This window comes from Cnephaeus nilssonii (genome assembly GCF_951640355.1).
Source record: "Cnephaeus nilssonii genome assembly, chromosome: 15".
Taxonomy (NCBI): domain Eukaryota; kingdom Metazoa; phylum Chordata; class Mammalia; order Chiroptera; family Vespertilionidae; genus Cnephaeus; species Cnephaeus nilssonii.
The window spans coordinates 68558679-68582788 of NC_137086.1; the positions used below are offsets into that span (position 1 = coordinate 68558679).

A 24110-nucleotide genomic window follows, 5' to 3' on the forward strand; every position below is an offset into this window, starting at 1 on the left:
CCTTCAAGGCATCTACCCCAGATGTGGAAATCACAAAAGCATGGCAGGCCTGACAAGCTCGACCAAAAGTAACCACACTGGATGAGCAGATCATACATTCCTAACTGGAGTCTATCTCTCCATTGCACTTTTTATCCAATCCTAGAGACCCGCCCGCCCCCTCCCCCCCCCCTTCCCCTGGCTTCCTTAATCCACCACCAGTGGATTTCATGCCCCTTCCTTACATCTCCTTTGTTTCTAATGTTCAAAATAAACTGCACTCACACAAAGTTTGCCATTTGGCAGGGCTTTTTCTCAAATCCATTGAGATTTTGCTTCTAGGTGTGTCCTCAAAATTGGACTCAAACTCCTGTAAAACTTTTCTACAAGTTTGGACACTCTTCTCATTGAAACCCCATACTCTGAGCTGGAGCTTATCACAACTCCCTCCCACCCTCCGAACGCTGGGACAGTGGGGTCTTTACCCCAGGAAACAGCATCATCAATACCATCTCACAAGCTGGCTTGACCCTCAGGGACCTTAGCACCCAGGGAGGGGAGGAGTCCCACTTCCTGCCTGGCCTGGGGCCAACCACGCCCTCGGGCTGAGCCCGGCCAGCAGCGCCCCTCTGCGCAGGCGCACGCTGCGTCTGCGTCTAAGTCCGCGTCCGCTGGGGGCGGGGCGGAGCGGGGCGGGGCGGGGCGGGGCTTTGAGCTCTGTGCTCGCGGGGCTTTGGCGGGCGTCCACGCCCCTGTTCCTGTCCGCATGGACCTGGGGGCCTCCGTGTCCTGGGCTCGCCCACAGGAAGGCCCGGGGAACACCGAGGCCGAGCGGCAGGAGCCCAGGACAGGGGCCGAGGCGGGGGCCCCCGGCCCTGGTGCGTTGCGAGCCCCCCTCTTGCTGCGCTGTCTCTACCTGGTGGGCTTCCTGGTGAGTGCGGGGCTGGCGCCGTGCAGCCTGCTAACCTAGTTAGGGTGCTTTTTCTTGAAGCTCCGGGTGGTTGGGTTAACCTCCGAGGGCACCGGGTGTTAGAACCCCGTCTTGGAGATTGGGCTAAGAAAAAATTCAGAGCCAAGATTCAGACATAAGCACTCACACACAGTTTATTTTAGTGAGTGGCCACATGCCAGGGGGAGGAAGGGTCGGGGAAGTGGTCTGAACCTATGACCCGCGATATGAAAGGTCAGGGAGGCCTAACCTCTGACCAGTGATCTGCCCGGAGAGGAAAAGGTCCCACCCTGGGATCCTTGCCCTTGGTAGGCACGCCCCTGGTGACCTTCCCTACCGGCTTAATTACTGTTTGTGCTCCGCCTGACTGACTGCCGCCGAGGCTCAGCCAGCTGCGAACCTAGACCCACCTGGTGGTGCCTCCCTACCAATCAAGCCGCCTGTGGCCCCGTAACCCCCTTCATTCTGTTCTTGGCCCCACACTGCTGGCCCTGGAGCCTTCACCGGGCCTGGTCCCACGCTGATGGCTAAGCTCCCGAGCCTCCACAGAGGTTGATCCCAGGTGTTAGTTGACACGGCAGGTGCAAGGCGTGCCAGGTGAGAGCAGGCTCCTGGGCAAGCTTGGCAGAGCCCCGCTGAGCAGTGGCTGCCTTAGGAACACACAGGTCCAGGTCTGGGGAGTTGCTGTTGATGACCCCACTAGGCACATTTTCATTAGGGTTCCTGGTACACTGGAATGTTTGAAAATGCAGGTCACAGTGAACTATACACTTCTCCCTCGACAAACTGCTTATATGTTGTGGGGTGCAGGGCTTTGTCATAATGTGTGTGTGTGTTCTGGTTTAATAGGACATTTCCTGTCTAATGGAAAGCTTAGGAAGCCGAGTGTGTGGTGAGGTAAATTCCTTTATTATTCTGGGATTTCTGGATTCCTGCTGTGTTAGGTGTGTGGAGCTCCCTTTACCATACATACAGCCTGTGCCTGGGAGGACTTCCCGCCTTACTAGGAAGCTTGTGCTGGTAGATTGTGGACCCTATCTGTAGGAAGCCCAGACCCACCTGTTCACTCCTGTTTCCAAGTTTAGACCTGGTTCAGGTGTCCTGGTTGTGAGCTAATCCAGCTGGGGACAGAGACCCAGTGGGATTTTCTCTTTGGGGCCCAAATTGCCCTGACAACAAAAGGGCGCCTGGCTGGAGTTAGGACCGGAGCCACACTTAGCTAGCTGAGGGTCTGGGAGGCAGTCTGCCTCCCCTCACCAGTGCAGGGTGTTCAACAGCCCTGAGGTTTAATGTTCAATTCATAGCTGTTAAGACAATGAAAGCATATTTCCCATATTGCTGTAAGCACAGAACTGAGAGCCGGTCAGGGAGGGCAGCTTTTCCGAGGGATCCCAGCCTCCCACTAAGATTGCAGCCACCCCCAGGCTTAATGCCCTTGAGTTCAGAGCCTGGCACTTCTTCTGACCCAGTTTTTCTTTCTTTCTTTTTAAATTTATTGATTTTTTACAGAGAGGAAGAGAGAGGGATAGACAGTTAGAAACATCGAATGAGAGAGAAACATCGATCAGCTGCCTCCTGCACACCCCCTACTGGGGATGTGCCCGCAACCAAGGTACATGCCCTTTTCCGGAATCGAACCTGGGACCCTTCAGTCCGCAGGCCGACGCTCTATCCACTGAGCCAAACCGGTCAGGGCCCAGTTTCTTTCTTAGTTGAGACTGAGGATGCAGGTTCCTCTTCCTCCTACCAATCCAGTCACCCAAAATCCAAAACCATTGAGTGTGAGTGGTTCTTCAAATTTGGAAAGGGGGTTGGCCGCCATCCACCTTCTGGTAGAAGATGGGGCCCAAGCTACTGCTCCCCTACCTCAGGGGGCATGCCGATCTGTTCTGCCAGGTGGACAGGATCTGGACCCTCATCTAGAAAGTCCACCCTGGAATTCAGAGAATTTTGGAAACCAACATGACCTAGAATTCAACATAGTTTGAGATTCTTCCTGATGGTGGGCCGTGGGATTCAGATTTGCAATCAGAGCTCCTCATATGCTGTCCGCATGGCGAGCCTAATCTGGCCGACCTGATGTAAAAGTTTAATTTTAATAATTAACGCAAGAGAATCATCAGGTCTCTATATCTTCAGGGGGAAATGTAAGATTTCCCCAAAGTTAAAAGTTGGGATTTTTTAAAATGGAAAGTTTTGTTAACAAAACATATGCAACTTGAAGCACCTAATGGCTGTGTTAGGTAACAGCTAAGGAATATTATACATATCTTAGTTATGGTTTTTAATACAGAGATGAGAAGACCCCTAAGACCTTTGGGAAAATGATTTACAGTTGGGAGAGGAAATGAACAAGTTAAAGAATTCACTTGCGCCAAAGTTCTGTTTCCAGCTCTCCGGCTGCGAGGTTTTAGCTGGTGTAGAGAGGAAGTCTAAGGGGAGGAGGTCCTTCGTGGTCAGCATGCTGAGCTGCTGCTAGGACCTACGATTTCAGTCTCTTCTTCCCTCCAGGTGCCTAGGAGATTTGTATTTCATTTCATCACCTTTAGTCAGGGGAGAATTCATTTTTACAAGATTCCAAAATGCTGTAATGTACTCATCAGTTTGCGCTGAGAGGTAGATGTTCTGTGGAAGCGTTAAATGGCCCCTCTCACCTGGGTTTCAGGTCCCAACTTTGAAGTTCCCTTTTCTGTTAAACTAGAAGACAATTTTAGAGCAGAACTTCCTCAGAGGAAGGAGCTACAGCCAGCCTCCTTGGGAAAAGATAATATTTTTCAGGCTCACAAAGTACTAAAATAATACTAATTACCCATATTGCTTATGAGTCTGTTTTTATATCTATCTTCCATAGATGTCGGCCTACCTACTGAAATATTTCTCTCCCAGCCCTTATTTAGAATAACCATTCCAATATTAAATACAAACAGTACTGGGAATTTTTTTTGGATAACATATCTTATTGGATAGTTGAGTTTCCTTGTTTTAAAGATCCAGAAAATGTATTTTGAGTCTTTTAAATGATAGAAAACATCAGTAGGCTGATGGGACAAAGCTGACAGTAAAGCCCCCCAAAAGTTGGCTCGGACTCAAAAGAAATTTTAAGTGCATTAGTGTCCCCTTACTGGTAGCTTTGTTTTCCATGATTTCAGTTACCTGTGGTCAACATTGGTCCAAAAAATTTAAGTGGGGAAATCCAGACGTAAGTTGCACGCCGTTTAAAATCCCCGCTGCCCCTCTTCGTCCAGGCCTGGCCGTGAAGCGTCCCATTGTCCTGTGCGTCCACGCTGGACACTGCACTTTCCGTTAGTCACTTGGTAGCCTTCTCGGGTATCAGGATGACACAGTGCTTGTGTTCGGGTCACTGTCATAGCAGCCCAGTGCTAGGTCACAATGCCTGCATCCGCCTCACTTCACCCCTCACACAGGCATTTACCACCCCTCAGCAGCACAGGAAGGAGGGTGGGCACAGCAGTCAGGTGTTCACAGGAGACAGCATCACATCCCCTTTATTACAATGTATTGTTATCGTTGTTCTGCTCTATTGTTACTGTTGTTCATCTCTTACTGGGCCTAATTTAGAAATTAAACTCGATCGTAGGAATGCATGGATAGGAGGACATATCTCGGTGTGGGCACTCTGGTTTCATGCCCTCTTGGGGCGCATCCCCCAAGGATAAGGGAGCACTGCTGTAATCTTAAAACCGAAACAGTGCGCCATAGTCTGGGAGTGTAGGTTTATGAGCTACTTAAGGTCACTGGATATTATATTTATATGACTATCTAACGCTGTAACCGTGGGGAAAACACTGAAAAGTGTATTGGGAAGTTTATGTCTCTACAATTAGATGAATGTACTGCTACCAAGAGAGGCAGGGAATGAGATGAATTATTGGCTGAAAAAACACACACAACTTTTTCAAGTATTTCTGTTTAGGATTACAAGAAAAGATATTCAGGTTGACTATAAAAGACACTGTGTGTGCTATGTGTGTGTTTTTTTCTCCTAAATCAGTTGTAGCAAGTAACCAAGTGAAGTAGGAATGAGAATGACATTTAAAGGAAAAATTAACAATCTGTTAAAAAAAAGAAGGATCAATACTTATTCTCAGAACTGAAGAGAAAATATGTTTGAGCTTGTATTGGGTGTCAACTTTTCTCAGCCGCTGTCTCTTAATGTGCATCGTGTTTCTGCCAGGCAGGTGACAGCAGCGATGCTTGGTAGCGTTAAATAACTTCCCAAGGACACAGGCTTCTTAGTAAGTGGAGGACTGGAGCTGAGAACTGTCTGTCTGATCCCAGAGCGCACGCACTCTCCGTGACGTAGCTGCAGAGTGTGGCCTTGCGTTAGCACACCAGCCTCTCGCTTCACTGCGGCTTTCTTTTCAGCATTACCTTGTTAGGCTGTAAGCCACAGGTCAGTTACCTTCCCCAGCTGCACGAGGAAATGCGTGTCATTAAGTAGGTGCTGCTTTGTCCAGAAACACACATCACCCCTACCTCCTTTCTCGCTTTATTGCTCACAAAAATGGTTTTGTTTTCTTATTGGAGGGACTTCTGGTAGCACATCCTTCTCGAATATTAAAGATCAGTTACAGAGACGCTGAAGTTAACATGGATTCTAGGTCAGGGTGGCCCGCACATTTGCAGGTAGCCTGTGCTCCAGCACGTTGTATTTGGACCCTTGGTAACTTGGATCTCACGAGTACAGCAGAGGGAATGCACTTAGGATTTCTCATTTGCTCAGTTTTAGGTAGCGGTCCTATTGGAACATCAGTGTCTGGGTAGGATCGCCACCTGGACCTGTTTCTCATTAGCGTTAACCAGTGCTCTGTTGTCCAGGATTTGTTTGGTGTCAGCATGGTGGTGCCTTTATTGAGCCTTCACGTCAAGTCTCTGGGAGCAAGTCCCACCGTTGCTGGAATAGCAGGTGAGTGAATGCACTGCACGTTTTCAGAGCGCGGCACCTTACATCCCTGGGCTGAGTACCTGAAAGCAAATCAGCCTCCTAGCTAAGTGCTACCCATTCTATGAAGTGAATTCTCAGAATATTCATTCATCTTTTCCTAGACCTCCTATGTTCTGAGGAGCTTCGAGACATGCAGAAAGGGGAGGTGGGGCAAGCCTTCCCAAGTCAGTTGCAAACTTCCCGCACCAGCACCAGCACCAGCACGTTCGCGTGCTGTGCGGGTCCCACCTGTGCGCCAGTCTCCCTCCAGGCGTCACCGATGTTCCAGAGAGGCAGGAATAGCAGGGCTTTGGACTGCGCTGACTAATGACAAACTAAGGCTTCTAGTCCCTGATCATTCACACGCTCAATAAGCAGGTGTTTGGGGACAGTTTTGGACGCGGTGTTCAGTAAGCCCTGGCCCATGCCAGCGTTGTATTCCCTCAGAAAGGGTATCTGGAATTATACTGGACCAGCCAGCAGCACAAGGGTTTTATTTACGAGACGTTATGTGATATAATGGAGGTCAAAGCACTCCACGGACTTTGTAAGCTCTTTATAAACCGAAAGCACCTTGAGAAAACAGATGCGTGTGCACGTGCTGATGTTAACAGCTGAAGACGTGGTAGACGGCCAGGTTCGGCTCTGCTCCCCTCGGCTCTGCTTCGTCTCCGGGGACCTCACACGGAGGAAGGACTGTCTCGAGGCCCTAAGGGAACTTGCCTGTAGTCTCTCTCTGCTTACTTTCATTTTATTTTGAAGACCTTTTATTACTAATTGGATTACTTGCACTCTTCCAATTGAAAAAATTGTGTGTGGGGGGTTTCTTTTTTGAAAGGATCTTTTTTCCTGATGTTTTTCTGTTAGTTTCTGGGCATCGTTCCCCATTGCCCAGTTCTGCGAGGGCCGGCTGATCGCGCTCTTGGTGTTGCTGTTTTGCAGGCTCCTCCTATGGCGTCTTGCAGCTCTTGTCCAGCACACCCGTGGTAAGTTACCTTCCACCGGCAACGCGGCTGCCAAGCAGGCTCAGGCCCTCTGAGTATGCCCAGCGCGGCGGCTGTGGAGTCGGGGCTGGGGCTTCCAAAGTGGGTGTGCCGCTGATTGGGAGATCCCTGCGGTAGATCAGAAGGTTCCTTCAGTCACCTCCCTTCCTCGTTGGACCTCGGTGTGCCAGAGTCGATGGCTTCTGGAAGGAGCACATTGAATCAGAACGAGAGCCCACTTTTAAACTGTGCCATGTCCTTCCCATGATTCCCTGCTGACCTTTGACTGGGAAAGAGAGTGGTTATTACCAAGTTTAGCATTTGTTTAATTAATGGACAATAATCAAATCCAGCCATGTTTCTAGGGTTCTGTTTGAAGTTGTGCATCTTGGACTACGTGGTTTATTAATTCTAAAACTGAAGTGTGCGGACAGGAGCCCTGTGGAGGGTTGATGTCTGCCTACAGCGTGGGGTGGAAGTAGCCAGAGCTGCACGGTCACTCCCACCGGGCCACTCGTTGTTTGAAATTGGGAATTCTTAGCTGAGCCTCCCCTTCTCCTTTCTGACCTGCACGCTGCCGCTCTGGCCTTAGCCTCGGTGTCCAGTGGTCCAGGAAGGCCAGGCAAAACTGCCAGGCTAGTCCACGGACTGATCAGCTGGGACCTTGGTTAGTGAACACGGAGTATGGGACTGTGCTTCCCAAGAGCGGCTTACACGTAAAATGTGTTTTAAAAGAGAGAAGAAATTTGGTCAGATTTTGTAATGAATTCTTTGGTAAATAAATAGCTACTCCCTGGTTTATCTTATTTTCAAGTCTTTCATAGATTAAATTTGTATAACAATAATAATTTTATTCTCATTTAACCTTTACAATGACCCAGCAAAGTATTTATCTCCCTTTATTACACAGGAGGAAATTAAGGCTCACAAACGTGAAGTAATTTGACAAAGTGACCTCATCTTGTACCCAGACTTTAAGCCTGGGTTCTTTTCTCCCTTAAAGATCCAAAAAAGTAAACAGATAACCAGCCTCCGGTTGCACAGCAGATGGTGCGCTTGCTTGTAGGGCAGCAGGGTCTCTGTGAAAGAATTTGCATATGCTTAGTAAACGGCTTTTCTTTCTATTTGGAAACTCACTGCCCAAATACTTGCTAGTGTGTGTTAGCCCCAGTGGTGGGTGGGAGTGAGCGGTAAGCAGCCAGTGCCTCCTGCCGGGCTCTGATGGTCTGAGTGAAGGAGCACTGGCAAGTGGGAGCAGTTGGTGACTGAAGTTTTATCACAGCCGTGGTCCAACCCTCTTTTTCAAGTAAGCCTTTGCTTTACCATATTTGCGCTTACAAAGCACATTTCAGAAACCTTCTAGCCGTGATGTCTATGGAGAAACTCCTTAGAAATCATTCACGTGAAATACCAAGTAAACATTTTCTTGTCAACCAGTGCTTTTATAAATCTTTAATAAGTTTTTAGAAACATTTTAATTTTAAAAAGAAGTCCTTATGAAGAAAATTATGTGTCAGATTTGACTAATAATTTTAATAAAAATGACTAGCGTCTATTAAGTACGTACTCCGTGTCAGACCCTGTGCTGAGCGCTTGGTTTCATTCAGCCCTCATCCTAACTGCTCAGCCACGTCTCTGGAGGTCCTGCGGCTTTAACGACTGATTTCACATAAAGCACCGGGCCAGTGTGGAGGGCAGAGACTCCCAAGGCCGATGCTATTATCATTCCTAATTACAGATAGAGAAGCAGGGCCCTCAACCTGCCGCCTGGGTGATGTCTGTGGCACGTGGAATGGTAAGAGTTCAGGTTGCATCCAGACGCCGAGCCAGGGCCCTGGCGTACCTGCCAGATCACAGCACTGCCTGCGAACACAGGAGGGAAGTGTGGAGAATTCTAAATCCACTGAAATGAGAACTAGGGAAAACGTTGACAGTATTTTAGAATACTTACCCTTAAATTTTTTATAAACACATATGTCCTCTGTAAAAAGATCTTTTGTGTGTTTTTATAGAAAAATACAAAAGTGGGGGAAGGGCAGGAGCAGAGGTGGCTGCTGCTGGCAAGGCAGAGAGGCAGGCTCGGTGTCAGGGTCGGTGTGGCGGCTCCTTGGCGAGGGTGGGAGTCATTGAGCAGCCTGAGGGGTGAAGAAGCAGGAGGCTGTGGACCCCCTTCCAGCCAGTGCCAGGCCACGTGGCCCGAGCCCTGCCCTTGACCTTTCTCGGGCAGTGCTCTGTGGCTCTGAGTGTTCAGTGATTTTACTCTGACGCTTCTTACAAAGCCTCGCCCAGAACCTCGGTATCCAAACCGGCTCAGTGTGGCAGCGCTGTAGCCGGGCTGGGCTCCTCAGTCAGGCGTGTGTCTGCCTGCACGGCACTCCCAGCGTGTCTGTCTGCACGGCACTCCCAGCGTGTCTGTCTGCACGGCACTCCCAGCGTGTCTGTCTGCAGGGCACTCCCAGCGTGTCTGTCTGCACGGCGCTCCCAGCGTGTCTGTCTGCACGGCGCTCCCAGCGTGTCTGCCTGCACGGGACTCCCAGCGTGTCTGTCTGCACGGGACTCCCAGCGTGTCTGCCTGCACGGCACTCCCAGCGTGTCTGTCTGCACGGGACTTCCAGCGTGTCTGTCTGCACGGGACTCCCAGCGTGTCTGTCTGCACGGGACTCCCAGCGTGTCTGTCTGCACGGCGCTCCCAGCGTGTCTGTCTGCACAGCGCTTCCAGCGTGTCTGTCTGCACAGCGCTTCCAGCGTGTCTGTCTGCACAGCGCTCCCAGCGTGTCTGCCTGCACGGGACTTCCAGCGTGTCTGTCCGCACGGCGCTCCCAGCGTGTCTGTCTGCACAGCGCTCCCAGCGTGTCTGCCTGCACAGCGCTCCCAGCGTGTCTGTCTGCACGGGACTTCCAGCGTGTCTGTCTGCACGGGACTTCCAGCGTGTCTGTCTGCACGGCGCTCCCAGTGTGTAAAGAGGAAGACGTGCCGCGGCTGCCCAGGCTGGCAGGAGTCTGAGGAGCTGCTGGAGACCAGCGCGCATCGTCTGGCCCAGCTTCCTTACTAGGCAGCAGCTCAGCCTCCTGCGTGGGGGGCAGAGCCTCAGCAGGAGAGGAAAGGAGGAAGAGGAGACTGCCAGTGCCCTCCCCCCTCTAAAGAACCTTCTCAGAGGCCTCACCAGTGGCTTCTGGTTGCCTCTCTGAAGGCCAGGTCTCTAGCTACAGGGAGGTGTGGTTTGGGTTAGCTGTTGCTGTGGAGACGGAACACAGGGAAGTGAAGGATGAGCTGGGAAGGCCCTTTGCTCCTGAGGTATCTGTGACCCTCCCCGCACCACCCCCCAGACTCCATATCAAACTTAAAAGCCTCTACACAGCAAAAGAAACAATCATGATGGAAAAGGCCACTCGAATGGAAAAAGAAATATTTGCAAACCATATATCTGATAAGGATTAATATTCAACTATATAAAGACCTTATACAAGTGAATAACAGAAAAAGAAATAATCCAATTAAGAAGTTGGCAAAGGATCTGAATAAATGGTAAAGGTGTTCAACATCACTAATCATTAGGGAAATACAAATCAAAACTGCAATGAGGCATCTCTGCACACCTGTCAGGATGGCTGTCACCTAAAGCACAAGATAAATGATGGCGAGGATGTGGGGAAAAGGAAACCCTCGTGCACTGCTGGTGGGAATGCAGATTGATGCAGCCACTGTGGGAACCGTATGGAGGTTGCTCAAGAAATTAAAAATAGAACACATATATGATTCAGCAATTCTACTTGCATATCTGAAGGAAATGAAATCACTAGGTCGAAGGGATCCCTGCACCCCCATGTTCGCTGCAGCCATATTTACAACAGCCCAGACATGGAAACAGCTTTGGTCCATCAAGAGATGAATGGATAAAGCAAATGTGGTCTGTATATGCACAGCGGATGCTGTTGGTCATGTAAAGGGGAATCCCGCCATCTGTAACCACATGGATAGGCCTGAGGGCATTCTGCTAACTAAGACCGAGGAGGACAGCTCCTGTATGATCTCCCTTCTATGTTGAATCTAAAAACAAAGTCATTTCTGAATGAGATTTTTAACAAAGATCAGATTTGTGATAACCAAAGGCAGGGGTGAGCAAATTGAGTGAAGGTGTTCAAAAGGTCCAAACTTCAGTTGTAAGTAAGTACCAGGGATGTACTGTGCAGCATGGTGAGTGACTGTAGTTAACATTGCTGAATGATGTATTTGAAAGTTGTTATGAGTAAATTCTAAAAGTTCTCATCACAAGGAAAAAACATTTTTTCATTTTTATTTATACCTACTTAAGATAATGGGTATTAATTAAATTTATTATAAGAATCATTTTGCAGTACATGGAAATCATATGGGTTGACAAAATTAATAAGCCCTGGCCTGTGTTGCTAAAGCATCGCCCGTATACCAAAGAGTTGCAAGTTCGATTCCTAGTCAAGGATACATGCCTGGGTTTCAGGTTCGCTCCCCACCCTTAGTCAGGGCATGTGTGGGAAGCAACCAGTCGTGCCTCTTACATCGACGTTTCTCTCTCTGTTCCCCCACCCACCCCCCTTTGCAATCCCTCCCTTCCACTCTCTGAAAAGCAGTGGGGAAAATAGCCTCAGGTGAGGATTAACAGACCAAAAAAATTAATGATAAAATCCATGGTTGTCATGATGTTAGAAAATAGACACTCTTAAGCAAAAAAAAAAAGTGGGGGGGGCGGGACAAATTTTTAATGGCATGGAATAATGTTAGAGATTTATTGTTACGTGGAAAAGCAAGTTACAAAATACAGTATGCTATATTTTGTTAGAAATATCATTTGTATATTTGGGGATTGTGAAGCATTTTTATATTCATTTTGTTTTTTTAGTATTTCCTAAATTTCTAAATTGAATATTGCTACTGAGGAGTTGAGATGTGTAAAGTGATAATGAAGATAAAAATGAGCCTTGGCTGGTGTGTCTGGGGGGTTAGAGCACCCACACTGAAGGGTCATGGGTTCAAATCCTGATGAAGGGCATGTACCTGGGTTGCAGGTTCAAACCCCAGCCCTGGGGTGTGCAGGACGCAACCAATCAGCAGGTTTCAGGTTTGGTCCCCATTTAGGGCTCGTATGGGAGGCAGATGATTGATGTTTCTCTCTCTCTCTCTCTCTCTCTCTCTCTCTCTCTCTCTTTCTCTCTCTCTCTCTCTCTCCTCTCTCCCTCCCTCTCTAAAAAATCAGTGAAACATATCCTTGGGTGAGAATTTAGAGGGAAAAAAAAAGAGAGGGAGAGAAAACTATGTTGTATTTCCCACTCAACTTGTGAAAGACCAAAGAAAATACTCTGACAAATGGCATAATGGAATTGAGCACCTAAGGATCTTAGCCCCAGTGCCCTGCTATCTCCCACTGGTTTGCATTTGAGGGCATTTCCAAGGTGGTGATTTTAAGGTGAATCAAAGGACTGTTTGTGTTTCTTGCTTCCTCAGGGCTGCTGGAGTGATGTGATTGGAAGACGGTTTTCCTTGCTGGTATGCATTCTCTGCAGTGCCCTGGGTTATCTTATTCTTGGAGTATCTACCAACATGTTCCTGTTTGTCCTCGCGAGAGTCTTTGTGGGTGAGTTCTTACCCCTGTGTGTTTTCCTTCAAAATAAGTCACTTATATGCATAGAGAAAACCTGTCCCTGCTTGTCAATGCCCCTTTGATTAGAGCTTATGTATAGAGGACATAATGGCGATACAAATTAGAACTGTAACACCACCATCGGTCAGGCTCTGCTGACTTGTCCAGGGCTTCAAACCTCGTGCGTGATGGAGCCGGAACCAGTGCCCAGTGTCTGTCAGAGTGCACAGCTCTCCTACTGCAGCGGAGCCTCGTTCCTTCCCGTTGATCTCGCTCAATCAGGATAATTTGTTCAGTGTCTTTGACCAGCACTGTGATTACTATTCTGTCCCTCAGCGAGCTTATAGTTTTGAAGTTGGGCTTTCTGATTTCAAATTGATCCTGACCACTATAGCTTTCCTGCCGCCTTCTGTAAAGCTGGCTGTTGCTTTGTGGGGGGATGCTAGGGTTATGACGTAGTGGCTTAGTGGTTAGTTTTGTTCCAGACTGCTCTTGAATGTTTCTACCACTTTTGAAATAGCTTTTGTTTTGCCCACCATTAAATTATTTTTCCATTCTTTGAAACACTACCTGTGAATGCTGGGTGTTGAGATGCTGGGTAGGTAGTTACTCTTAATTCCCTCTTTGCCTTTTTGATGACTAGAGCCCTGAGTTTCTGTTTCTTTCTCACCTTACTCATGAGAGCACTGACAGGTTCTGCCACTCTGATGGACAAGTCTTCTGTGTTCACCCTCCAAAACCCATGCTGTTTGTTGTTGTTGTTTATTTAAGAAAATGGTTTATGAATGCCTTTGCTCTAAACGTGATCAGTCATCCTAACAAGCACCACTATCACACACGAAATCCAGCTGACAGCTGTTTCACATGCACCTGGTGTCCCAGTTATTTTATGTTCTTGGTTTGGGCGGCAGTGTGTCCTTGTACAGTATAATACACTCCACCATTCACTGGTAAGGCTGTTCAGAATTCAAAAGGAACAGATGAGAGATAAATAGTGTAACTGGAACCAAGATTTGACCACATGCTGCCACGAAAGCCAAATTTGTGAGACGAGCTGGTGAAAAAGGAAAGTGGTTTATTCAGCTGCCAGACACCTGAGAAGATGGGGAACTCTTGTCACAAAACCCATTGCAACATCTCAGTGCAGGCAGAGGTTTTTATAAGGAGGGAGAAGGAAAGCGGAACAAAGAAATCACGGGGAAGGGGTTGAAAAGTTCTCTTTGTGCAGGCCAGCACAGTCCATTCCAATAAGGACCTTGAAACTGGTCATGTGATGGACTGGTGTGCATCATCCTGGTCTTCGTCATCCTGGGTGTATGTCATGTGCTTCTATGGTTGAAGGTCAGCAAATCTCCCAGAACTGGGATGACTCGAGATCGGAGTCTGCATCTTCTGAAGTTAGTTCCTAGGATTCTTACACAAACGTACTGTTCATCTACAAGCTACATATTAGTCAGAGTCAGCATTCACAGAGACAGTCACAAGAATGGTGGGGTGGGTGACAATTCCCCACTGTACAATACCACCTATATATTTATTACAAAATGTGTAGAGATTTATGTGGAGGATGATAATGTTAATGTCAACCAACCTGGTTTGAGTAGTGATATGCAACTGCTTCCTTCAGGGAGATCACTGGAAACCACTGTGTTCCATCACGGTTAGGAGCAATCAGGCAGACCTGCCAGCAGCATTTATTAGTAGGACCTACTATCTATAATAATAAAAGCCTAAGCGACCATTGCAACCAAATGGACGCCCAAACAGGCTGCATGGGGTGACCAGGCCGGCAGGGGCGTTAGTAAGGGACAACCAAACACCTGAGCAGCAGGCTGCGTGGGGCACCCAGGCCGGCAGGGGGGTTAGTGAGGGGCGACCAAACACCTGAGCAGCAGGCTGTGTGGGGCACCCAGGCCGGCAGGGGGGTTAGTGAGGGACGACCAAACACCTGAGCAGCAGGCTGCGTGGGGCACCCAGGCCGGCAGGGGGTTAGTGAGAGGCGACCAAACAACGGAACAGCAGACTGCATGGGGTGACCAGGCCCGCAGGGGGGGGGGGGGCAGTTGGGTGTGACCAGGCTGGAAGGGGGGCAGTGAGGGGTGACCAGGCCGGCAGAGGGGGGCAGTTGGGGGTGAACAGGCCAGCAGGGGGACAGTAAGAGGTGACCAGGCTGGCGGGGGAGGCAGTTGGGGGCAACCAGGCCAGCAGGAGGGGCAGTAAGGGGTGACTAGGCTGGTGGGGGGGCAGTTGGGGGCGACCAGGCTGGCAGGGGGGGAAGTAAGGGGCAATCAGGCCTGTGAGGGGAGGGCAGTTGGGGGCGACCAGACCAGCAAGGGCGGTAGTTGGGTGACCAGGCTAACAGAGGGGGCAGTTAGGGGCAATCAGGCAGGCAGGCAGGTGAGCAGTTAGGAGCCAGTGGTCCCGGATTGTAAGAGGGATGTCAGACATCCCCTGAGGGGTCCCGGATTGGAGAGGGTGCAGGCTGGGCTGAGGGGACCTCCCCCCCGCCCCGTGCACGAATTTCATGCACCGGGCCTCTAGTGTCATGATAAAATTAGTGGGCAACTTATGTCATCAGAATTCACCAGTCTGTTTATGAGTGTGTTTGTTCAATGTGTGGGTGCATACAAGTCAAATACATCAGTAGAAGTAAAGTCATATCACAGCTTTCAATTTATATAGTCAACAGTTTCACAAGCCTCTTGCTAGTAGAAAATCAGTGGTATCATCATATCTTTATGTTTTTACTCACTCCCTTTCGTTCTTCCCTGCTCTGTTTCTCTCCATAGCACTTAACTTACAGAGATATGGAGGCTCTGTGAGGACAGGTTATTTGTCTTTTTCCTGCCTTTCTGTTCCTTGCATTACCCTCAGGGTCAAGGTTCGTGCTGGACATACAGTAGGCATGCAGAAAATGTTTGTTCCCTGAGTTTGTGAATAATGAAGGATAACTTTCTATATAGAAGCCACCATGAATTGTACTTGGATCACAGAGATGACTGGAGACACTGGGATGTCCTGATGGGAGGTGGGTGGGAAGCTGAGGATTCAGGAGCTTGGTTGCCAGAGACAAGGTGGCCAGCCAGGATGGTGGGCTAACCAGGAGTCCATCATGGCGGCGGGGAACATGTGGCCTTAGAGGTTCAAAGAAAATGGAAGGGAACCCCATAGGGATAGAGGTGAAGCCCCTGCTTTTAATGTGGAAAACGTTACAGAACATGTTACTTGTCTCCTTGCAGGCATTTTTAAACATACACTCTCCATTTCAAGGGCTATGCTTTCCGACCTGGTTCCAGAGAAGGAGCGGCCATTAGTCATTGGACAGTTAAATACAGCGTCTAGTGTGGGCTTCATCTTGGGCCCCGTGGTCGGTGGCTATCTTAGTGAACTAGACGGTGGATTTTGTCTAACATGCTTCATCTGTTTCTCTGTCTTCATTCTCAATGCTGGTAAGTTGCCATTTAATCATGAAAAGACTGGTCTATTCATTCATACTGACTGATCTACCTACTTTTATCTCCTTATAATAATTGGTTTTTCTTAGGTAGGTTCATTATTCAGAAATGAAAAACGTGCCACCCCTGTGCAGACCCCCGTGGCTCCTCCTGCTGAGGCACGGCTCCTCTCCCAGCCTCGCAGCGCTGCCCTCCCCCTTTCCTCCACGTGCTCCCCCACACTGGCTTCCTGGTCGCCCTCACACAAACCAGGCTTACTCCCACACGAGGGCATTGCCACGTGCTCTCTCCTCCACCTGCAGAGTTCTCCGCACGTTTCTTCACTGGCTCTTTCTTGTCATCACTCAAGTTTAAAATGTTTGCTTCCTCAGAGAAGCTTTCTTTGATCATGTTGTCTAAAATAACTGTATTTGTTTATAGCTCTTCTGAAATTGTATTACTAATGTGTTTTCTCCCCTCCCCCCAATACACACAATTAGAAAGTCAACTCCACAAGAGCTTGTATTTGCTCACTGCCCAGAGCGGGCAGGCACAGGTAGCCGATGTTCAGTGATATTTGGTGAATAAAAGAATGCATGCTGGACAGGAACCCCGTGGGTGCCCGGCCAGCTGCTTAAAGCCGAGAGGAGGAACCTCTTTGCCCAGAGACTGGTGCGTGGCCAACCCTTCGATAAGCAGCTTTATTAACAAGAGGGTTCATGCTGTTCAGTTGTCCTAAATCTAATTATATTCTACTTTCCTTGATACTCATTTTGAAGACTTCAGGCTGAGTGATGAATTCCATGCTGGGCTAGGATGTCAGCCCCGAGAAGCAAAGTTCAGGGGCTTACTGATCTCAGTCCTCATGGGAATGCTGTGTGGTTTTCTGTCAGCAGTGTAACCTGTGACCTCAGCCAGGAAGAGAGGTCTGATGGATCAGTGTGAGTCTAAATGAAATGGCTTTAAGCACGTGACTGGTTGTATGAACAGGTACCTTCCGATGTAAAGGAAGGCACATACGTGCGATCACTCGAAGTCAGAAGTGAGTGTGTAAACACGGAGCATGAGTATGGCGTTCTGTTTGGGAGTTTTCAGTGATAGTGCTATTTAATGTTTCCCGAACCGGAGCCTGTGAGTGGGCCTGAGTCAGTGAGGAATGCATTCAGCTGCCAGTTCCCCTACTCCAGCTGCTTAAAGTGATAGGGATTTATTTTTCCCAGTTAATACCTGTGGGGTCACAGGCTGTAGCCGATGCAGAGACATGCAGGGGAGGAGGGAGAGGGGGCACAGACAGTGTCCACAGAGACATGCAGGGGAGGAGGGAGAGGGGACACAGACAGTGTCCACAGAGACATGCAGGGGAGGAGGGAGAGGGGACACAGACAATGTCCCACAGCGCGCTGGGCCTTGCAGGGCGGTGAGCAATGTATGGCTGTTGTCTCAATCCGTTTTGTCATACTTTTGTCCTCAATGAGGCCGTTTTTCTCAACCCGACCCCTTCTTATGTCCTTGCTCCTGTCTGCCACTCCCCTGACAATGACTTGTTTTCTCCTGGGTAAGAACTCAACTCGGTCTGAGGGATTGGGCGCAGTCCGCGCTCCGGCCTGCTCAGTGTGGGCCTCAGCTGAGTTGTCTCTGTCTCCTCATCGGAGCTGGAGAAACAGTCCCTGTGGACTTTTGTGAGAACGAGTGGAGGTTGGCGCAGAAGCAGTTTAACACCCCCCCCCCCCGCCCCCGTGCACATGGTAACCACTCAGTAAATGCCAGTTGCTGTCATCATTATCTTTTATTATTTAATTGTACTTCTCTTCTAGTCCATTAGCGACAGTTCTTCACTTCTTATCAGGATTCTGTGAGCTGTCCCAGGGAACTGGCATACGTAAGAGCGAGGGAGAAGTCCAGGCCTGCTCTCTCCCGTGATCAGCTTTCTGGCCTAAACTAGTGCCTGCTAACCGGCCCCTGACACGGTGGCTGGAGAATGCACCGCAGACGTAGCTTGGGAACAGCAGGAAGCAGCCCTGACCAGGGGCCTCGGCCGGTGGGACTTGTGCCGAAGGACCGAAAACCACAGGATGAGTTAGGAAGCGGGTCCTAGGTGGCGAGCTCGAGTTCAGTTTTCAGAAAACTCGGGCAGGGGTTGGCACGAAGTCATTGTACTGGGTGGCATGGGATCATACAGCGGAGGCCAGACCAGCCTGTCACCTGGGGGCAGAGGGCATTAGCCGAGCAGGGACAGAGCTGCTGGGTAAGGGTGTCCTGGGCGATGGGAATGGTGCCCCCAGGGGTTGCGACGTGAGACTGGCAAAAGCACAGATCCAAGCAGGTGCTTCCTGGCGGCCGTTGGTGCGGGAACCCTGGCCACGCCCTGCAGGGCTGGCTGGCCTAGCACCCTGTGCCTCCCCCGGCATAGTGTGGACCCTGCAATGGAATCGCCCTTTGCATGTCCGCACCCCGTCAGGTTTAAGTTCCTTGGGGACAGGGATTGCACAGGCCTGGCCTTGTGTGTGAATGTCGTGGCCAGCACGGGATTCAGCATTTAGAAGCATGAATATTGAGTGTGGGGTGGGTGGTCAGAGGGTGGATAGTCAGAGAATTAGCAAAGTAGTGAGGGAGGAACTTAAATGTAAGAACTTGGTATGAAATGGTGGGAAATAGGAAACCCTCATAGGCTCTTGAGCTGGGGAAAATAGTGAGTACTACTTAGGTATAGATTTTTCCTTAAGGTGAATTGCAGAATTCTGATATTAATATGGAGTAGCAGTGGCTGTGGGAATGGTCAGAAACTGGATTCCAGAATACAGATGAGTAAACCTGCTAACAAAAACCTGCAGCAGTGACCTAGTGCAGTCATCGCCTGTCCCCGTGGGCGGCGGGTGTGGCCGTGAAGTCAGCCCACTGTAACAGACGCGCATTTCCACAGGTCTCGTTTGGCTGTTTCCGTGGAGTGAAGTCAGTGTCCAGAGTGCAAAGAGCGGCCTGCGATTGGGTGAGAACCGCGCCCCTTTGGGGAAGACCCACTGTGCCCCGCAGGAGGCGAGCCTGGGGCCGGGGCGCGTGGAGGGCGAGGAGGCCCGCAGGCCCTGGGCGGAGGGCGCGGCCACGCTGCGGCGCCTGCAGAGCCTGGTGTTCTCGGAGATGGGGGACGTGTTTCTGGTGCGCCTGCTGATGGCCCTGGCGGTCATGCTGTACTACAGTAACTTTGGCCTGGCCTTGGAGGAGCGTTTCGGGGTGCGGCCCAAGGTGACGGGCTACCTCATCAGCTATGGCAGCGCCCTGGGGGCCCTGGCCGGCCTGGTCCTGGGGCCGCTCCTGCGGCTGTACAGGCACAACGCCCCCCGGCTGCTGCTGCACTCCAGCGCCCTCACCTGCCTGCTGCTGCTGCTCTTCGCCACGGCCCCCACCCTGGGCGCCGCCGTCGTCCCCTCCATGCTGCTGTCCTTCTCCACGGCCGTGGGCAGGACGTGCATCACGGACCTCCAGCTGGCTGCCGGCGGGGCCCAGGCCAGGGGCACCCTCATAGGCGTGGGGCAGTCCGTGACGGCCGTGGGCCGGGTCGTGGCCCCCCTCCTCTCCGGAGTTGCCCAGGAGTTCAGCCCTTGTGGCCCCCCGAGTCTGGGGGCTGCGTTAGCGTTGGTGGCTGTTTTCATAATGCTGCTGAACAAACCTCGCTATGGTGGGGACGGGAGCGTCAGATTAAAGAGTGAATAGAGTGGATTTGGACAACACAAGCGAAACCCGAGGGTGTGGGAGGGGACAGAGGCCAGGCGAGAGGGTGCGTTGGGAAGGAAGGGTGAGTGTCTACGAGACATTTCCATGCGGGTTCCTCCAGGCCAGCCTCCAGCTCCGCGCCCAGGCCTGTGGCATGATCAGAGCCCATCAGGGGACAGGAAAACAGGGATGGGATCAGAACCTGTGCAGGAAGGCAGAGACCCCAGGGTTCCCTCCTCAATAAAAGCAGACTGCGGTCAGCTGGGACACCGTGCCTGTTCATTGTGTGAGCGAAGAGGGCTTTTCTACTGCCGGACCCTGGAGATCGAAGGAGCTGCTGAGAGCCGGTCTGTCTCGTCCTCAAGTCAGAACAAGGTCATGGGTGCTGGTTCCACCTGGGACCTGGTTAAGTCAGGTGCCAGCCTCAGCCCTGGAGACCGATCCGCGGGCCCCGGTGAGGCCAGACATCTGTCGCCTTCGGTAAGTACCACGTGCAGTTCCGCGTGGAGGCAGAGAAAGGGGCTCTGAGACAGGCTGGTTTGATTAGAGGAAAACCCAGAGAGACCGGCTGCCTTTATGGGGCGCCAGCTCTCCCCTTCATTGGCCTGGACTTCCCCAGCTGGGCTCTGCAGCCCCTCACACTGCAGAATCAGTGTCAGGCGTCACGCCTTCTCAGGGGACTTAGTTCTGCAGTGTCTGGTGGTGAAGGTCGTTTCCTTTATTTTGCTGTCACACCTGTGAACGGAAGAGCTGTTTTTCTCCAGGGACACGGTTTGGTGAGCCTTTTCCGGGGCCTAGACAGCTGCCATTCCAAGATCAGTGCCCAAGGGGTGAGGGCCCGGGGGGCTCGCATGGCTCGGAGGAAGGCACTTGTGGGCACTGACTGCTTGGATGACAGCGGTCACTGATGGGAGTCATGGAGGGGCTCCCTCTCTTTCCTCACACAAACGCCCCAAGTCCATCTTCTCAACCAGCCCATGAGGGTGAAGTCCTGCTTTCGCCCCCACGCACAGAGAATTGTGAATAAGGTTCCAGCACACTTATTTTTATGGCTTTATTACTTATTATAGGCAAAGCGGAAAAGTATTTATGTAGGTTTAGAACTTGGATGTGGGGAAACTCAAATTTTTATGACAAAGCATCAGTTGGAGTGTGAGGATCGTCCTCTCTCCTGTCTAGCTGCAACGGAAAGGTGGGCATTTACTAAGCGTCGTCATGCGGACCCGCTCTGCAGTGCCCAGTGCCGTGAGGAGAGGCACCAGGATGTGCAGTGGCCTCCCCTGGAGTGACCAGCTCGCCACGCGGGCTAGCCCGGAAGGCAGCGACCCGCCCAGCGCTCTGTAATGAAGGAGAATGTCTCTGGATTGTCTTTTCTCCTCTCAGAAGTAGCAGGTTTCTTAGAAGCTTAAAGGTAGCCTCGCTGTTACTATAAAACCACGGCACTTTATTTGAAGTGAAATACAAGCCTCTGAATTAATGGGGCTTTACAGTTACTTGGATACATGGGAACACTGAAAACCAGAGACGGCCTTGGAGAGAGACACACTGCTGCCCTGGGGATGCAGTTCCCGTTCACACGATGGTTTTTAGATAAACATTTACTTACAGCTCCTCTCAAGTGGTCCAACGTGCTGCTGCTGTGCGGGTGTGTTCTGGGGACCGGCAGTGCCAGGACCCCCCGAACGTGCCCGCCTCCGACCTGCGGGGCCTTCCGCGGGACGCCCCCCGCTCTGTGCTCTGTGAAAACCACTGCTGGGATGGACAGGGTTTGGGTACTAGATGGAAAACAGACTCAGGGAAATTAAATCTGCTCCGTTAAAGTCCGTGCTGATTTGGTGTTTGAATCCTTCGGAGTAACATCTGTAACCGTCTTACATGGAATCGTGCTTCAGAGGCCGGGGACCTCCTGCAGAGTTTGTAAAGGAGGGGGCACCGCTTCCCGCAGCCACAGTTGGTAGGTGCTGGGAACAGCCGGGCGGCCGGAAGGCTGGCCGTGCCCGCAGAGGGAAGGGAAGGCGGACTCGGCCCTCGTGCCCAGAGGCCTGAGCGAAATCCAGAGGGAGCACGAAGTCCGGCCGCCAGGGTGCCCAGCGCTCCCATCCCGGCTCGGGCCTCCTGGACCAGTGAGGTCTGGCGGGTTAGGCCTGGGGCAGACGGGGGGGGGGGGGGGGGGGGGAGGGGGCTGGGGTCAGTGGCCTCTGCCCGCTGCGTGTTAGGCACGGGCGCCCAGGCCTGCCCGGCCCCGGGGACGGCGCTGAGGGCCGTGTCTGGAAGGCACAGGGATGGCGAATGGCGGTGGGTCTGCAGGCTCCCCCTCCTCAGCCGGAGCGTCTGACAGGAGGGAGGGCCCCTGAGGGTCCGCTGCTCCGCGGGCGGTGATGTTTGAGATGCTCCGGCTGCAGCAGGAGGTGTGAGGCCCAGAGGGACCCGGAAGGGGCGCGGGGTGGTGGGGTCCTGGCCCTGGGGAGGGAAGGGGCAGATCCAGAAGGCAGGTGACAGGTGCGGCCTCCGGGGCTTCGGGAAGGGGCGTGCGTGGCACCCGGGCGCCCAGTCTGGGCACCGCTCCCGCGAGGTTCGAAGGGCCCGTGGGCACCGGCAGAGGGTGCGGGGCGCTGGGCGCTGGGCTCAGAACCCTGAGAAGAGTTTCTCCTGAGGACCCGCCCCTGAGACACCGAGGGCCGTGGGGGGCTTCCGGCCGGGGCTGCAGGAGGAGAGCTTGTGAGCAGCCCCGGAGCTGGGAGCCGCTGGGCAGGGCCTGGGGTGGGATGCACCACGCTGAGAATCTGGTTAGATCTGGAAAAAAAGACAACAAAACAAAAATAAACCCCTCTTCAGTCCTAAATTTCTTTTCCCTGAAGAATTTGCCGATTACATGGTAATCAATTTCTTTCTTAAAATCCCTTTAAAATTGTAATGAAACGTCATTACAATTGGAAGCCATTACTTCTTGGAAGCCATTCTTTTGTCTTCTGTGGTTTTAAACAGAATCCTGAAGTGCTTGAAAATTCCAGCCCCAGCACACAGCTCAGAGGTAACCGCAAGCCCAGCCTTCCAGGGCCGTGCTGGCGCCAGGCGTGGACACAACCTGAAGAGCCGTCTACACTGCCGGCCAGCAGATGGGCTCAAGGTCACACGTCATTTCACACTAGGGTTTATTTCTAATTAATCAGGCACACAAATACTGACTGACTTTAAAACATTACTTTAGATGTCTTGTTTTTCCCAAACATATGGTCTAAACTCAGCCTTTTATAGATAGTGTCTGTGAAAACAGTCACAAAATTTCTACTGTGTCCTGCTTCACCACATTGTAGGAAATAGCGCCAATTCTTATTTTGAAACGGCTGCTGTCAGCTTGTTCCTGGGGGAAGAGATCATAGAAGCACGAGAGAAGGCGTGGTCCTACTGCTAACTCAGTGGCATGGAAGTGGACTGTAAGGATCTTGTTACAGCAAAGCCCTGTATTTTGATCACCCTGGATTTAAAAGACAGCGCACATTAATACTAGTAAACAAATACCTATTTTCCAAATCATACACTGCAGAGGACAAAAAAAAAGGAATTAAAATACCTAGTAATAGTTTAAATTTACCATGTGGGATGAGAGATGATCTTTCTTCCGGCTTAGCAAGGAGTCTGCTGTGTTTTGAATAGCTGACTCAGGTTCGCATGCAGACAGAATGAGCTTTCCTGTGATAGCTCACTACCAAACCTACCCCGATTTGCTCAAGGTAACGGAAACCACGTTGTGGGAGCAAGTTCCTCCTCGATCCTGCTGGACGGGGCCAGCCGTGGGAGCACAGGTCCTCAGAGGCTGGGCATTAGACGGAGAAGACATGAGCAGCCATGGGCATATAAGGGAGGCTTTACTGCAGACCAAGCAGCCAGCAGACAAAACAGTTCTTCCAAGCAGCCTCACAGGGCAGCTGTAACCAGGAGCCTCACCAAGCAGCCACGACAAACAGGAGCTGTCCGAGCCGCTGCGCACCAGCTGGTCAGCAGCACATCTTTATACCGACTTAGACAAAAGAGGCTTCTTGCCAAATAGTGACATCAATATCTGGGTTAGAGAGAGGCACGCCTGTGCATGCGTACAATAGGATTGCTGTGTCCTTGCTTTTGCACCTACGTATGGCAACTTGGCCTTGAACGTCCAGCATACTCTGATTAGGGTTCCCACACATGAGATACCCAAAATGAACCTAATGCAATAAGTGCGTTCTGCTGTGGACCAGGCCTGGCCTTGTGGGTCTGCGTCATGGCGGGCTTGCTCTGTGCTTGGGGTGGAGGCCCAGGCCAGCGTATACTGGAGGCCGACTTCCGACAGTGCCAGCTGGTGATGTCAGGGCCAGGGTGAGCATTTTCTCCTGGCCCCCTTCAAAGCACGTTCACTGTGCCGTTTCTAGCGACAGGACTTAGCTAGATGTCTGGGAGGCCGTTACGGAAGCAGATACAGTAAATGGTTGTGATCAGGCGACCCTAAAGTTTGGTGGGTTGA

The 24110-nt window shown here is 51.2% G+C and overlaps 1 protein-coding gene across 2 annotated transcripts; it reads left to right on the forward strand.

The window, feature by feature from the left end:
* Window positions 1–709: 709 nt before the first annotated feature.
* MFSD9 (major facilitator superfamily domain containing 9) lies at window positions 710–21975 on the forward strand. Of its 2 annotated transcripts, XM_079792558.1 has the most exons (7): window positions 710–910; window positions 5768–5855; window positions 6816–6859; window positions 8595–8651; window positions 12335–12464; window positions 15710–15919; window positions 18825–21975. In XM_079792558.1, exons 1-7 carry the CDS (start codon window positions 746–748, stop codon window positions 19610–19612), a joined length of 1482 nt encoding a protein of 493 aa, XP_079648684.1. In that variant the 5' UTR covers window positions 710–745; the 3' UTR covers window positions 19613–21975. The 2 variants fall into 2 exon arrangements, with proteins under 2 accessions (XP_079648684.1, XP_079648685.1); XM_079792559.1 differs by lacking the exon at window positions 8595–8651.
* Window positions 21976–24110: the final 2135 nt, after the last annotated feature.